This window comes from Catharus ustulatus, chromosome 13 (genome assembly GCF_009819885.2).
Source record: "Catharus ustulatus isolate bCatUst1 chromosome 13, bCatUst1.pri.v2, whole genome shotgun sequence".
NCBI lineage: Eukaryota > Metazoa > Chordata > Aves > Passeriformes > Turdidae > Catharus > Catharus ustulatus.
In genome coordinates this window covers 14,627,110-14,644,345 of record NC_046233.1, presented here as the reverse complement: position 1 = coordinate 14,644,345, position 17,236 = coordinate 14,627,110, and the positions used below count along the sequence as shown (strand labels likewise).

The 17,236-nt window shown below is 39.9% G+C and overlaps 1 protein-coding gene across 1 annotated transcript in view; it reads right to left on the bottom strand.

Moving 5' to 3' along the window:
* DCP1A (decapping mRNA 1A) overlaps positions 1-16,429 on the bottom strand; it is a 31,766-nt gene extending 15,337 nt beyond the window's left edge. Inside the window, exons 1-5 of the mRNA XM_033071896.1 lie at positions 16,265-16,429; positions 15,258-15,298; positions 13,347-13,471; positions 4,956-5,022; positions 481-619 (exon numbers count right to left, since the gene is read on the bottom strand). Of these exons, the coding sequence (XP_032927787.1) occupies positions 481-619; positions 4,956-5,022; positions 13,347-13,471; positions 15,258-15,298; positions 16,265-16,399 (507 nt within the window). The 5' untranslated portion in view covers positions 16,400-16,429. The remainder of the gene's footprint in view (positions 1-480; positions 620-4,955; positions 5,023-13,346; positions 13,472-15,257; positions 15,299-16,264) is intronic.
* Between the last annotated feature and the right edge of the window lie 807 nt (positions 16,430-17,236).

Genomic DNA, 17,236 nt, shown 5'->3' with positions numbered 1-17,236 from the left:
CTTATTAAAGGCAGAAACAGCAGACAGGACACAAGTAATAAACTGGGGAACAGAAAGAGAAAGGAACAGTATTGTTACATTTAGTCTACTGCTAGTGAGAAATATGCTTCATAGACTCTACAAATGTACTGAATGACTCAATCTCTAATACCACAAGACATCTTTTGAGACTAAGAAAAGACAGATGCTGTTGGGCACAATTTTTATTTGGTATTCCCAGGGACAAGATTTTCTCACAGCAGAGAAATCATTATAAAATGGGTCCACCCTGCTACACTTCAAGTTGGACCACATGATCAGAATTCAATCCATCTTGCCTGAAATCACAGAATGTTTCCTAGTATAGTGTTCCTGAGGGAGGGAACAACACATCAGTCTGAAAACAAGGCTGCTGGAACTATTGCAGAGACTGCCCACCCTTTAAACAAAGGGCAGCTGATGTGCTAAAAACTCGTTTCCAGACAACAGACGTTTACTTACTCGTTCATATTCATCCTTGGCTTTACTAAGCATTTCTAGGATGTCAATGGGCCTGTTTTCATTGCAACCATTGGTCCTGCTGGGACTTTTTATGTCCTGGGAAACTTGTTGTGACCTTTGAGCTTCTTGTTCAACCACTCTGTAAAAAGGAAAGGAGAAATAGGATTTAAAAATTTAACTAGAGTTAACATCTTGCAAAAAGCAGTAAAGAAAAAAGTACTCCCAGCACATTAACCCATTTTCCTGCCTGAATAAAAGCCTAACACATAGTTGACCTAAGTTACACAACTTTTCATTTGCTACAAGGTTTATACAAGACAAATTGTCAAAAGGCCTGGACGATTTATCTCCCATTCACAGAGAACAGGTCTGTCTCTCACAAAGTTTGCCCACAGTAAACACTACTCCTGTAAAACTCTCATGTTTTGACATTTTTACAAGGAAATATGTGGACATCCAAGCATGTGATACACAAAAAACATGTTTTACACCATAGACTAAGATACAACTTTTATTCTTTACTTCCTAACATGCATTTTTCCATATTTAGCCAAGTCAAGCCATGTCATTCAACAAAATCTATTACCAAACAGTTCTAGTTTAGGATGAGGCCTACCATTATGCAATAGAGACAGTGGGAAAGAAGAGAACTGGCTCACACCAGATGTCTCTGGAATCAGCCTGCAAGAGGACTTAGAGCAAGTTACCCCACACACCCCCACCTAAGGCTCCAGAAAGAACAGCAAACCTCCTCAAGCTGCCCTGTAGTCATTCCAATTGCCTGCATTACCTCTGAACTCTGGTTCACCACTTCTATTCCACCCCTGCCTGCCTCAAGTATCCAAAACCTTCAGTTTGAAGGTAAGAGATGCAAGAAGCTGATGTGTACCTGGTCATTTCATTACTAAAAGTAAAAGCAGCATATACTCCTAATCCATACGCAGTTCACAAGATATACATGGCTATGCAACGCGCTGAAGCTTATCCCCTTGAAATAAACACACACCAGCCTGTAATCCCTTCTTTTTTAAGCCTGCATTAATCAAATATGTTAAGAAAAAACAAGCACTGTAAACAGGGCAGAGCTCTGGAGCTAGCATGTCACTTGAGAACTCTCATGCTGTGGAACTGATGGCTGAGGGGGGAGCCAAGAGGTGCCATCACAACAATCACAGAAAGTGTCAATCATTCCAGCCTTCAGTTTCTTTGGGTCAGTTAGGATTCAGGAAAAACTCTAGATTTTATAGAGTATAATTATTTATATGCACCTCTATGTTGACATTTCTGAGGGAAAAACAGTTCAAGTTTTGAAAGTTTCTTCACAGGTTTCTAGCTACCAAGCTTCTTTGCTTCACTAGTTTAGTTGTATTTAGTTGAAAAAGGGTTAGATTTGGCTTTTAACAATTCAATGTTGCTTTCAGAATTTTTCATCATATAAGCTAGTTACTTAACCAGCTTCTATTTACTTCCAGCCTTCTCTGTCAGCAGCAGTCACCTGGCAAGGTTACTCACAATAGGGAGGCCAATGTAACCCTGATAATTTCTGAGAACTGCAGCATGTGCTCGTCTGGATGAAGCAGCTCAATACTCCACAAGTGTTTCTATGGTGACACCCCGAGAGAACATTTTGTTCTAGCACCTCACATGGTCACCCAATCCTGGCTTAGGACCTCTCTAAACTCAACTCCAAAACTAATGATGAGAAAGAGCAAGGTAAGAGAATCAGAATGCTTTGCTGAGATGTTAAGTGCCAGCATAATTGTGTGTAAAAAAGGAAACACTTCAGTTAAAGGGAAGATTCTGGGCAAGTGAAGTCACACGTGCTGCCTGGCAGGCAAAGCAAAGGCTTCACTCGTGAGACCCTCCTTCTGCCTCAATTAGTTGGCCCAGAAGGTTTCAATAAAATGTTCTCCTGTGAAAACAGTACTCACTGAACTCACAGAACACCTTCAAGGAGTGCATCCATTTCAGAGAAATGTTTCATAAAAATTTCTGAAAAACATTTCATGATATTTTTCTCTTGTTCATTATGAAGTGTTTGTTACCTTTTAAAAGTTTACTTTCCTTTTGACTACTAACAATCTCATCTAGGTAATTGTTTAATAACTCAAACTCTACCTTCTGCCTTGTGCATGTTACACTTCAATGGTGATGGAATAAAATGTGAAACTGTATCCCCAAAACTCTGACATTCTAGTCTGCTGCCTATATCTCAGAAGCCACTTTGGATCTGACTACTGAAACAGAGTAAAACAAGCTTATAAACTAAGCTAAAAGTAACCCCCCTACAAACTTACAGGTCAGAATACAATGGTTTTCTCCAATATTTGAAGCCCTCCAGTTTCTGCCCTACTTCTTCTAGAAAGGTCATCCCTTAATCATCTTAACTTGACACAAATTATTTGTTTCTCAAATCAGGAGTTTGAAGACTCCCATGAAATGTTTTCCTTTCAGAAAATTCTAGAATTCTTAAAAAAAAAAGTCTGGAAATCAAATACCTAAATACCTTTCCTGGGGGAGAAAAAGTCAACTAATGCAGATCTGTACACTGAACATGCTCTGTGTGCAATCCAGGATTAAATCTTTTTAAAGCAAGGCCTGCTGTTTCTTTCCATTATATCAGATAGTGGAAGAGGCACACATTCCTTCAGGGACACAGTAGCTGCTGTGACGGTTTGTTGAAGAATATCTGGAGTTACAGCATTGAAAATATACCTGGCACAACCTCACAGAAGGGCAGGGGAAGGGAGAGAACGTGAGAAGTGAAGTCTGTGATTACAAAGCCTAATTTACTTTCCTTTTCAAAGATAAGCCACCAAAATATAAATGGATGGCCTGCAATCTTGTTAACTCAGTCTGGCACAATAGGGTCAAGTCAAATGCAGGGAAGAGAATGCAAATCTCCTTGAAACCTTTTATGGTTATGTTTTTAAAGTGCTGAAGTATTATAAACGCAGCACTCCTTCCTATCAGTGATTTAAAAACTTCACATTAACAAAAGGGTGCAAATCCAAATTTCCACCCCAAAGACAAAAAACTTCAGAACAAAATTAACACTCTTGGAAGAAAAGGTAAATACTGCAAAGTAGCCAAAGGGGTAAATGTGCTTTATGGACTGCTGTGCCATGGCTGGACTAGTCTGTTACCTGATCACACTTTTAAGACTCCTGAAGTATCTGTAACCCATCATTTGTGCTACAGTGACCAGAGCAGTTCAACACCAAGTGGACTCAAGGTTTGCTACCTCAAACCCAGATTTGCTCTGTAGCTGTGTGTGACAGAATAAGAATATGGTACAGTTTGAAGGGTTCAGCTCTCTCTCACACTTCAAATATTAACCTAATGGTTTTAGAATAGAAGAGAAAAAGCCATGTCCTTCTGATGCTGTTTATAAAGAAGAGAGGCAGTAGATGTTTTGTTATTTGTTTTGGTAACAACATCCAAGAGTCAGTTTTATACAATTGTTTTCCATTAATCCTTAGATATGGACAAACCAAATAACAGTAAGAAGTCCAACATAACTAGGAAGAAAAAAATAAAAGTGGGAAATAGGGTTATCAGGATGAGAAAACAGAAAAAGAATTTTGAGAGATCTTGATATCAATGTCTGTCATTGGTGTTGTCTCTCAGTGCTTCTGTGCAATAATTAAAAAAAAGCCAAAATAACCCACACCAAACTGCCTACACTAAGAAATTAGAATTCAACTTAAATATCTACATTGTGACTAGTTTTAATATAATTAAATATTATATATTTCTGTGTAATTAAATAGTGCAAGTCTTCAGGACTGCCTGACTGGCGAGCCCTGACACGCTGCACGAGCTAAGAGGGCTCAGGAAAGCAGTGACAGCAAAAAGGAGCAAAACTGAGAACGAGGGATGAGAAGATACTGTGGGCAGTCCATCTATGTTTTTCATTTTAGCAAGAATAACTATCAAAAAATCCAGAAATTAGCAACACCAAGCTCCTATTATTTTACAGTTTTGCTAATTCTCCTAAACAAACTATAATTCTAGAAACTTCTACCTAGTTCTCCTATTATTCTTTAATCTCTTTGCTTTAGTCAGGAATAATACTTAAGCTTTAAAAAACCCCACAAACTCCAATAAAAAAACCAGCTTACTACAAAACCAACCAAAAATCCCCAACCATCATTTATATCATTACATTCTCTGCATTAGAAAATCTTTTGCCAGCATCCCTATACAAAACAGAATATAAAATAATACACAGTGCTCATACTTGCTTTCTTTGGAGAATGCCATCTAATACTTCAGCACATTTTTCAATCATTCAACTGAAAATTTAAATGTTGCAGTTTTTTCAAAAACAAAACTGTAATCTTCATTAGTTAAAAAAAAACTTGTATGAACAAGAATGTTGTATTCCTCCATTTTTAGGAGAGTGAGGAAAAAAACAGACACACTTAATAACTTCTAAAAAGCTTATAGAATAATGAGGCCCCAGTACTTACTTAGCCATGAGTTTTGCTATTCGATGACAGTCATTCTTGTCATAAAACCAAATACTGTAAATTGACACTAGAACACAAGAAAAAAAAAGCAAGTGTAAGACAAAAAAATAAAAAGAAAAAAAGTAATTCAATCAATAGCAAAAAACCAGTAGCCTGTTAGATCTGCAACATACGAATTTCCATCAATTTCCATTGAAATACTGTGTGTCACCACCTACTATTTATAAAGTAATCAGAAATAGCACATGTGCAAACATAAACACAACTTCAGGCAGATTAAATAGAACTATAGAATCTTGAAACTTTGTAAACAAAAGTGGTAGGAAAATGTTTTAACCAGCAGGTGCCTTCTCACTACAGCTGCAACCTCCTTTTTGAATTACAGACTTTATCATTTCAGCTAGGCCAAGGAGTAGCCATTTAAAAAAAACACTGATTTTTAAATTTGTCAAAGACCAACAATAACATTTATAGCATGACAGTTTAGTCAGAGCCTCTCTGGAAGGCTCCCTCTCCAGAAGGAAGCAGTACCAAAGCTCCCATCACATAGTCACATTCATGGAACAGCTAAAAACCACACTCATAGTGACCCCTGCTCTTTGAAGCTATCAAGGACAAAGCAATGAGAGCAAAAGGGTTCCAGCTCAGCAAGACAGCTTCATTCTGGCTTCCAGAATAAGAAAATTCCACTGAAAGTTTGCAGAGTTGGAGCTTGATCACTGAGCCTCCATCAGAGGGAGAAACTTTGTCAAGAGTGCCATGAGCTGCTCCTTCCCCAGCAATCCTCCCAAGCGCCTTCACCCACTCACCACTCCCCTCCTGGCTGCCCCCAGCTGCACTACTGCCACAAAGCTCCATTACTCTTTGCAGAATTGTATTGAACCCAACCCACAAAGCAGAGTATTTTAAATCTTAGTTCACCTATGAAGTTTGTCAATGCATAAAGTGCTAGAACATCAAAGGCAATTGAACACTTCACACGTTACCATTAAAGTATTTTAATTTCTGAAAAAGATGTTTTCAGTCTTTTAAAACTTATCTTCATACTGCAGTTCATGACAATGACTTTATGTAGCTGAAATCACTGATTATAAATACACATAAAGCAAAGGAAAGGACTATTAAAAAAAAAAAAAAGATACAACTGTTTCCAGTTAGGATTTCACTCTGAAATAAAAAATCTACCTCTTTTTCTTTCTTTACTCACAAGATTTCAAAATCCTCAAGCAAAGCCCACTAAAAGTTACATCAAGCAATGGCAAAGAGTTATTCACCAAACTTCTTCTGGCTCTTCAACTTATCCCAGGTGTACTTGGTTGGGCCAAAATCCTCAAGAGGTCAAGTACACATCTAATTTCTAGAAGAACAGCCTACAACAAGCTGAATTTCTTGGCTTTTCTTTATTTTATTAAATAACAGCTGTATTAACTTGGGTGTTAGTTTCTTTAGAGGTTCCACCTTAAGTAACAGATAACAAAGCTTTTCAAGTTGTAAACAAAGAAATCAACGCATAAAAGTCGTAAGCCAAAAATGCATTTCATGCCTGTAGCCAATGCTTCTGAAATGCTTCTATGAAACTTTGCAGTTTAATACAACTGCATTTTTTGCTGCATATAAACCCATAAAGTTTCCAGTGTGCTACATGACTAAAGAAGTAACTTATATTTTAGCACTGAAGAAAACTCTTTCGTTTCCCTTCCCTGACTTCATTATCAGAAACTGCCAAGAGGAGAAAGCTGCTTCAAAAGCAAACTTGCTGAAGAAATGAAGATAAGAAACTTATAATAACATCTACAAGGGACAAATTATAAAAGTCACACTCAATTCTGCCAGAAAGACCACAAGTAGATCCAAATCTGAGTTTGGTGTAGAGTATGAGGCACTTTTCCACTTTATACTGGCAAGCAATCATAGGGAGTCACTGCAAAACAATTTTACACAATATTACAAAGATGCAAAGCAGATTACAAACGAACTCAGGCATTAATGCAGGTACAGTCCAGGCTGGAATGTTTACCTTCCTCTTCCCAAGAGACTTCCTGTACTGCCAGTTCAGCTCCCTTCCCCAGAAGTGTGTGTACCAACAGCATCACTATTATTATTGAATATATATTTTCCTATATATATGCACTGTACTTCCTTCCATGCATGCAGCTTCAACTAAGAACATCTTTATAGCAAAGACAGAGCTGGTTCTTACCAGCTCTTTTTAAATATGGTTTTTTGCTATACCCAGCATAAATATTAGCTGAACATTCCTATGTCTGATGGCACCTTTCTACTGCAGTTCTTGCAAGAGTTTCATTCAACAGAAGCCACTCATTTTTCCATCCAGCTTTTCTACAATGAATGCTGGGCAGCATGTTTAGCAATCAAGTAACAGTAGTTTGTAATCATCATCATCAAATCTTTCAGTAGGATTCAGAGTGCATTTTGACACCCCTGAAGTAATGAGTCACTTATATCACAGACAAGTCAGGTTTCATAAAACTAAAAGAAGTCATCAATTTTCTTATTTATATTTTTCTCTGACATATTTAATTTTTGTTAGAAACACTGACCCATAAATATTTATCTAAACACATAACACTCAATTTCTCTCCAAACTTGTCTGGATCAATCCTTAAAACCTGATTAAAACTGAAATGGGAAACCAAAGAGCTTTTGAGAGAACAGAAGGATTATGGAAGACTTCCTGCTCAAGCCTAACAGCTGAATAATACCAAGAGGAAGGTCTTGGAATCTTCTATAATCTGGATTAAGAGTGGGAGAGTCACTGTGAGACAGAAGCCTCACCTTAGGCAACACAAAATGAAGCTGCATCCCCAAATCGTAGTTTCACTTCATCTCTCGTTTTAAGCAAGCAGCAGTGTCCCCACCCTCACATTCCTGCAACTTTGTTAACCCATTGTACCCTCAAGGGGCCCCTCTCCCTTACACCAACTGGATACATCTTAGTCCAGACCAGATCCTTGATCCCGTTTCTACAGCTGCTTCACAAAAGGCCACAGGAGCATAAGAAAGCACAAAGAAACAGCTTGGGGACATACAGGAAGGGAAAACAGAATGGAATTGTGTGCCAGAGGAAGTGCACTTGGACTCATCAGCACTACCAGTTTCTCCATTCCAGACACTGTCATTCCCTTCCCCTAGACAGTTTAGCCGTTTGCACAAATATATCTTCAACTCACAGAGATGTTTTGTTTAAAACTTCCCTTAACTATCTGGAAAAGCTGGTAGAAAGAGAAAAGCTTTATTTTACAGGTCCAATTTAGATGTTGCCATACAATGAAGCAGAACAACTGGAAGAGGAGGTGTTTTTTTTTCAAACTCTAGAAAGAAAAGGACTCATATTTTGAAACCCCTTCCATAATGTAACCATAGAAAACAAGAAAAGCCCATATATGCATCATTTTACACCTCAAATAGAGCTTAAAGCAAAATGACATACAGCTTACAAAGCTCATATTTCTTCTAGTGGCAATGTCAGATGAAATGCTACCTCTCCTCAGTCAGTCCTGTATCACTGACATTCTTCATATTTATTTCTTACATGTAGATATTAACTTATAAACCATCAGCATGAAAGGAAAAAGTTCCTCCCTTTTTTATTGTTTTGAATACCTAAAGCCATTTCACAAACACATCACCCACAATCCCACTAGCAGGAGCATGGGGTGATCCAGCAGGTGCCAAACAGCACCCAAGGTCAGGAACACTAACTAACTGCCATCTGGGTATTATATGGAAGTAGAGGGATTTCTGCTTTGCAACCCAAAGCACAGAAGAAAGCTTCCTGCAGTTAGAATGCCATCTTTCAGGTCAAACGATGTATTTTTAGAACTTCTTACTGCTTTCAATCATTCCTCCCCTCCCCCAGTTTGCTTTGCTTCCTCTGCTATGAAGATATGAAGAACAGGCTCCTTTCTTATCTCAGACTAAACCACTGGGTTAATGTGCTTGCTGGAGAGCCAGGCAGCCTCAGCAATCACAGAGATATGTTACACTTAATGGAACATGTGTGATAACAAGAGATTTTCCTTAGCAATTTTGAAACCAGTCAGGAGCTCTCTGAAACACGTCTAATGCAACTCATTTCACTCCTGCTGTTCAGGATACAAGTTGTTTTCATCAATAATACAACAAGCCCAGAAGACAGCACTCTGTAACTGAGTTTTCCACTTTAATGTATAAACCTCTCCAAAATCCATTATTTTTGTGTTACTAACTCTTACCTTGGACAGGAAAAAGAAGCAAAGAAAAAACCACACCACCACAAACAAAAAACCCTACACCAAACAAGGACCATTTATTTGATTACCCAACTTTTATGCTAAACATCTGTCTTTTCAGCACCATGGAAATCAGCCTGCCTGACCTCCCAAGTGAACTGGCTTGGATTAAAAACCCTTTTAATCAAGACCAACACCACCGATACAAAGGAAAAGTTATAAACGAGAAAGGCTCAGAAGAATCCTTCCTGCAGACTTTAGGAGGTAAGTTTACCAGTGCTTAAAACTTTGACTAATCTTCCTCAATTATTAAGCAAACTATTAACTAATAGCTCCAAATCCTCACATAACAGATTGAAAGGAAGTACTGAATTTCAGACTGGACTGTTATTACTGTTACTGGCTGAACTGTATGCATTTTTTAAAACAGAGTTTAACGTGCTTTCCACAAAACACACGCGAGAAAACAAGCTTAGGTTCATTTAATAAAGAAAGGTCAATGGGATTCAGTATTTCATGAACAAATACTCTGAATACTCAAAAGAATGTGCATGTGTCCAGAGGGAGAGTTCAACAAGGATCAAATATACCCAGCAATACCTGTTCCTGACTAAGAAATAATAAATGGTACATTAAATATGAAGTATAATCTCAAAATTTTTACCTTTTAAGAGTAATTCTAAATTTAAAATACGTTACAGTAAGTCAAACAATCTCTTCAATTTGGCAATTTCTTGATCTGTTCATGTTTGGAGACATTTGTTTTCCTTAATTCTTTGTAACAGTGAAAACAAGAATATCTTTAATGTCTCACAGTTTCTTAGTCACACTCTTACCATCTCTGCTTTAGGGTCTTATGCCCCATAAATAAATGGTGTGAGTTTTGGAGCAGTGTTATAGCCAACTTTTTGGGTTTGGTATTCTTTTGGGGTTGGAACCATATCATGTAGCCACAATAATTTTGATAACAAAAATTCTGTGAGGAAAGATCTCCCTATTAAAAGCTGAAATATGAAAAAGATAAGACTGGGACAGGGGGGAACCTCACAGAATAATGAATAACAAATTGTCTTCCATTTTGCTCAGAGAACAGCAAAAGGCAGATACAAGAAAGGTACTGTATCTGTTCTCCTTCCACAATGCCTATGGAAGTTTCCTTCATGCCCCACCCTGCAAGAATGGGAGGACCCCCCCCTTCCCTCAAAAGCTGTGAAAAATCAGTGATTTCCCATAAGAATAAAATGGCAATTACCTAGTCTTGGTCTAAGAGTATGAAAATGCCTCGGTGCAATGGGATAGAGTATCTCACACCTACAGCTTAAAGTAAACTCTGATATGCAGTATACACCAACAATTCTTTTGTATACTAAGAGTGTAAGAAGAAATCAGACTACAAAAGAATAGTAAAACCCCACAAAATATTATGATTTAGTATGACAGGCAAATCATTCTCACAGCCTCCAGCCAAGCAAAACTAATGTTGGTAGACTGCTTGCAAAGTACCTCACATAAGCTGTTAGCAGCTGTGCACAGACTGGAGTAGGTTACTTGCTGTCCTCAGAACAGCTCTTGTGCTGCTGAAGACAGAAATGCCACAGGTCTGATCTGCTGCACAGAACAGACCTGGCCTTACTATCTTCTTAAGACAGAATCCCAGAACAAAGTGAAAACATGAAGTCTAAAAGAGTAGTACCACATTGAATATAAATATTGTTGACAGGGAACCTTCTCCAAATGGATAATTTTGCTTTGATCATCTTCTGCTGTTTCTACCCTACCCTGGTGAAGCACAAATCTCTATTTGTTACTGATCCAGTTACAAGGTAACTACAGAGGCACAAAGTAGGCATGTCTCTGCCAGCAGCACTATTTACACGATTTTAGGTTTTTGCTGGATAGTCTGAACTATCACCCGTCTGTAAGCTAAGGAAATACAATCAGCAGTTCCATCACTCAGCAACCTTAACAGAGCAACTTACTCCCAAAGGGGTTCTAATGATGACAGTAGTTTTCTTCAAGGACACAATAAAAGCCACTCTACAAGACACAGGGTTGTGCAAGAGGAAGCTTTTCCTTACACAAACTAGCAGTACATCCTCTTTCAGTCATTAAGGGATCTCAGAAGAACTATACCTTAAGCCATTAGAGACACATAACTTTAAGCCCTTGGAGATCCACATTAGAGTAACCAGAGGCTTAAACCTCTGATTTGAATTAGTTCCAAAAATGCAAAGGTTTTTCATGCCAGCAGGCAACTGAGTGGAAGTGGAGATCCTTCCGCATGAAGGGAACTTGGACAAGAATCCCCTGATCTACCCAGACAAACAAAACATACACATGTTGAAATTTGTCTGCAAATTCACGAATACTATGCAAATAGAGGTAAAGAACTTTAACACTATGCAACCATATAATTTTTTTCTAACTCTTTGAGGGACAAAAAATTTGAAAAACCTTACGTAAGGAAAATAATCCAAAACAAAACAGCTTAATGCAAAATGTAAGGGAGTTAGTGGTGTGGAAATGGTAAGGAATAAAAAGCTTAGATGCCATTTCTAATGCTTTTAAGCCTGTATTTGAACAAAGTGAACACTCTCAGAGGGCACAAAAACTCATCTGCAGTTTATTTGTGGCACCTGAGAAAGTAACTAATGACATCCTAACTGCATTAGACATCTTCCATCTACAATCACTGAAGACAGGATGGGGGTAATGAAAGAAAAGATAGTTGCTGACCAAAGTCTTTTAAAATGTCAGTGGCAAAGAAATAAGAGGAAAAAAAATACTCTTGATTACTTCAGAATGCAATTCCCACATCCAATCTGTAATTTTTTCCTTGCTGACCTCTGTATGAATTCCTCCCTTCCTTGTATTATTCTATGTCATCTCTATCCTAAAACCATGAGCCTCCCACAGATCTTCAGCACTACAGTCCCAGAGGAAAAGGAGAGCTTTTATCAAGGAAAGGAAAACAACTGGCTTCAGAGGTTTCTAATGAACTCACACACAGCCTATACCTTCTCTGATTACAACTACCTGAAAGGAGGTTGTAGTAAGGTGGTGCTTGGTCTCTTCTCACAAGTAACAAGTAATGGGACAAGAGTAAATGGACTCAAGTTGTGCAATTGGAGGTTTAGATTGGGTATTAGGAAAAGTTTCTTCAAGAAAAGGGTTGTCAATTCATGACACACACTGCCGAGGGCAGTGGTGGAGCCACCATCCGTGGAGGTATTTAAAGTATGTGTAGATGTGGCACTGAGGGATGTGGGCTAGTGGTGGGCTGCACAGTGCAGGGTTAATGGTTTGGTGTGATGATCTTAAAGGCATTTTCCAACCTAAATTATTCTGTGATTCCTTCCCTGAAATGATCCTCTAGTCACTGTCACACACCATGGTGATTCCACAGCAGCTCTTTATAGCATCAGCAGGTCCAACAAATGAATCAACTTCTTGCTTCCTTTATGTCACCAACCTCACAGCTGCAATTCTTGCCAGACACCTTAAGGTCCATCCTATCCCTACCACCTCCATCTACAGCTCCTCTTCTTTCCAAACCAAGCAATCTGCTTAAACACCCAACTCAATACAATCATTTCCTAATCTGTTGCCAGTCACTTCCCTAACCTCCTAGACTCTTCAATTTACTGACCAGCTTTAATTTTTGCCTCTTCATGACACTTATAGAAAGAAGATTAGTCAGACTATGAAAGAGATAACCATCTGCCTTAGGCTGTTCTTTGTCACCATGGTGGAATCTATTCTGCTTCTTACAGATCCCAGAGGCCTTCCAAGGGGAAAAAAGGGATTAACATTTGACTGGTCCATTAGGTACACCAAAGCATCTGTAACTCAAGGGAACATTCTGATAGAAGGGAGACAGGTTTAGATAAAACCTATAAGATCATTATTTACAGACCAGAGCAATATTGCACTTTGCTAGTGTATTTGCTTTTTAATGAAAGCAGGCAGTTATCATAATATAATAGAACAGCTAGCTACTTAAATAAATTTATCTTTGTAGACAGAAAACACCATCAGATATTTCAGTGGAACCTGCCCCATTACATTAGATCTGAAACAGACATCACAGTAATCAGAAGCAATCTAGGTTATAAAACTGAACCTGAAGTTTATTTAGATTAGAGAAAGTTATACTCACTGGCATTTCTGTAGAGCAGAAAAGGTTCATGGAGCTGAAATTCCAAATCTTTATTTACTGGTTCAACCAGGTTGTGCATGTTCAGTCGATTCACTATCGTAAAACCATGATAAGGAGAAGCTGACCTATTGTGTCAATTAAAACAAAACCAAGGATTAATACCTTCATCAACAGAAGTAATTTTCTGAAACCAAGTTATGAATTCCTCTTTAAATTTCCATTGCTTTATTATGTGAAGTTTTAGCAGTCCTGAAGCTCTCACAGTTGCTTTTCTATGCCATTTCTTGACATGCCATCCAATTTCAATTTCAAACTACACTTACCTCAAAGCAGGATTAGGATTAACGTTACAGTTCTACTGTTAAACTGCTGAATCAAAGATCTGCCTATGAAAAATCTATTAAAAAAAACTAGGGCAGGTCCACCATTAAAATGCAAATGTATTCAATACTTGACATAAGATCATTTTGAGGAATTTTAGATTTTTTTTATTAGAGGAAAAAAACCAAACCACTTACACAGCACCATTACCTTACTGTAAATAGACATGACAATAAAAAAAACCTGCTGTCTTAAATAGCATGAAGTACACTTACAGGAGGAAACATAAGCAGTAATTTCTTCCTAAAGGGAAACTCTAGAAATAAGGACTTAAATCAGTGTCCTTAAAGTAACTTCTTCAGAATTGTACTGCTTAGTGAAGCAATTTTTATTTATCCACATTTTTGCTGGACACCATGTGGAAAAACAAAACACTGAGCAAGCATTGAAAGTTCAAGATAGTTTTAGATCTGTTTTCTCTTGCTGTATGAATGTCCTGTCAGCATTCAACTGTGCCTGTAAGCTGGTGTATAATCAACAACAGCAGCACAATGGAGGCAGACTAAAAATCAGACACAATTAGCTGGTAAACATAAAGACTTCTGTAAATATGTAGCCACCTTTACCTAATGATCAACAAAAATCTGTCAAGAGCTTCCAATGACAGGGTAAACAACCATTACCACCACAAGTCAGTCTCTATGCACCTCACAGAACTTGTTTGAAATCATCAGCTAGTGACACTGAAAGCTTCTGCTTTGGTTTTTGTTTTGATTTTTTTTTTAAAGTTTGGTTCACTTTCTTGCACTAAGTATTTCCAAGCTAGGAGCTGAAGTAACAGGAACTTCCCTACATACTGCCACGATAAAATTATAGCAAGCAAATTATGACAGTCTGCTTCAGGATGGCTTAAGTCTGCATTATTTCTATTTCTTACCTTCAACAAAGTGTTATTTCACTTAGAATTTTTTTGTTTGCCTGTAATTTAAAACTTGAACTCATGATTGATTTTATGTTCTGGTTCTCCTCCACACCCCTTTTACCTGTCCTAAAGAACTGGAAATTTTTTCCACGGTTTTGATGAGGAAATTAAATAGCCCCAACACCAGACACTATGAGAGCTTCAGTTTTCAGGCAACTTCATCCATTTACAAGAATTTATGCCATATTCCAGTAGTAAATCAACACACATTATTTAATTTCTCATCTCTATTGTTTTCATACTCAACTTCATGGATTTTAGGAGACAAAGGGAGACTTGGCATTCAACAAACTCAATGCATTAATAAATGCTATTGGACTAATAAAATAAGCTAAATAAACCAGTTTTTTATGTGGGTACATATGTAACATTCAAGTTTTATGCTTTCTCAGCAGTACTTTAGGGGCTTTTGACAGAGTTATTCACCCATGTGCAGAGTTTATTCTTTTTGAATGAGTATACAGCAGTTAATTTTTGGACAAGCAAAAAATGATGAGTATGAAAGCTCTGCAGGAAGCCATCTGGAGTTTGTTTTCTTAAGGAGGGAAAACAAACATCACCACCACTATACCCCCCCACCCAAAAAACCAACCCAAACCAACCCTTACCTTTTATACACAAATAAGGTCCCTTCTATGTCAGTTTTCTCCTACAAAAGACAACAAATGCACTTCAGGGATGTGCTTGTTCAAATAGTTACGTGGGTTTTGGGCAGTGTTCTAATTACAGAGACTTACAACATCCTTATCTTGCCATAAAGTTTGACATCATAGGTCTAAAAATATGCTCTCCTATTTTCAGAAACTACATTTTTTCTTTTTATTAGAAAGATCAGGAAGCTAAATCCAAAAAGACTTTGCTCACTCTCTCAATTTGCCGATGTGATACATACACAGTGCTCCACAACCTTCCCATGCCGAGCCTGATGGGGCAGACTCCAAATACCAGGGAGGTTTTTGTTCCACTTTTTCTCCAAAGAGAGCAACAACAGCACAACACGGTAGAACTATGGGCCATGGCTCTGTCAGACTCTAGCTTCCAGAGGAACCCTCACCACGGGCTGGTGACCCACGAGCGCAGAAAGGTGCTGCAGCTCCAGGGCTGCAGGTGACAACGTGAAGTTCCCCGTGTTCCCATTTTTATGGCTCTGTGATGAACACGGTGGTCAAGCCAAAACGAACTCACATCTCTTAAAACCCCTCTCAGCGAATTAGGGCTCTGTGCAACAGGCACAAGCACCACCAACAAAGTGCGACTGAAAAAAGAGAGTCAATGGCCATGCTACGCCAAAGCGCCCTCCAGCCCCAGCACTGCCCCGCTCCGAGGGGGACGGCGCCGCCTCCCCGAGCGCACACGGCCTCGCCTCTCCCTCTTCCTCCTCCTCTCCTCTCCCTCTTCCTCGCCTGTCCCTCCCCCTTCTCCACTTCATTCTCTCCTCTCTCCCTCGCCTCCTCTCTTCGCCTCCTTCTCTCTCCTGTCCCCCAATACACGGGCGGGGAACGCGCCCAAACCCCAAACTTGCCCCTAGGCGAGCGCAGCCCCGCGCGGGCCCCGTGCAGACGCGCCGGGCCAGGCGGCTGCCAGGGCGCGGCCGGGCCCACCCCGCCGGACTCACCCACTCGTTGTCCTCGGGGCTGAAGCTGTAGAGCGCGACCTGGCCGGTCACGTCGGCGATGCCGGTGATGAAGGGGTCGTGCTGCCGCAGGGCCGCCAGGCTCATCTCCTGCCGCGCTCTGCCCGCCGCCTCCATCTTGGATCCGGGCAGCCCCGCCCGCGGAACGGCGACAGCGGCGCTGGTGCACCGGTGCGCCCGGCCCCGCCGCCGGCTGGAGCGCCCGGCCCGCGCCTGCAGTTCCGCCCGCCGGCCGGGCCCCGCCCCGCTCGGTCCTGCCCGGGTCCCTCTTCTCAACTCGGGACCCGCAGCCTGTCCCGGGTCTCTCTTCTTAACTCGGGACCCTCAGCCCCGTCCCGAGTCTCCGCTTCCCCCTCGCAGCTCCAGCGACCGAGGGCTTGCAGGGCGGCGGGCTTTGGGCAGGGCCGCGCCCCCGCCGACACGCGTGGGCAGGGCTGAGGGCTGGCCCTCACATTTTTGTTATTATTTATTTACCTCATTAGTAATCCGTAGGCTGCCTTGTGAAGTGTGATGAGCTGGGGCACAGGCTCAGGAATTATCTCCCAGCGCTTTGAGGGTGATGCTGTTTGCTCCCGTATCATTTTCTGGTATATCAGTATTTCAGGGTCTGCCGTGGGATATGGAGTTTTCAGGTTTTTAGAAGAATTTGGGGGTTAAGTATTTATTTCAGGTAAATATCCAGAGATAAAAGTACATCGGACATTAAAGTGTCTTATGTAAAGTAGAGTGCTGTGCAGTACCTATCAATGTTTGCTGAAACAAGAACAAAGTAACATGCAGTGCACTTTTTTTCCTGCAGTTTTTAAAATTACTGGTGATTTCAGGAACAGGAAAGTATTGAATATTCACCAGGAGCAAGGCATGAATTACTTCAAAGATAAAATCACTCAGGTTCAAGTGTCTTTGTAGGTTTTTGTGCAATCTGACAGGAAAGAAACACGTTTGTGAATTTCT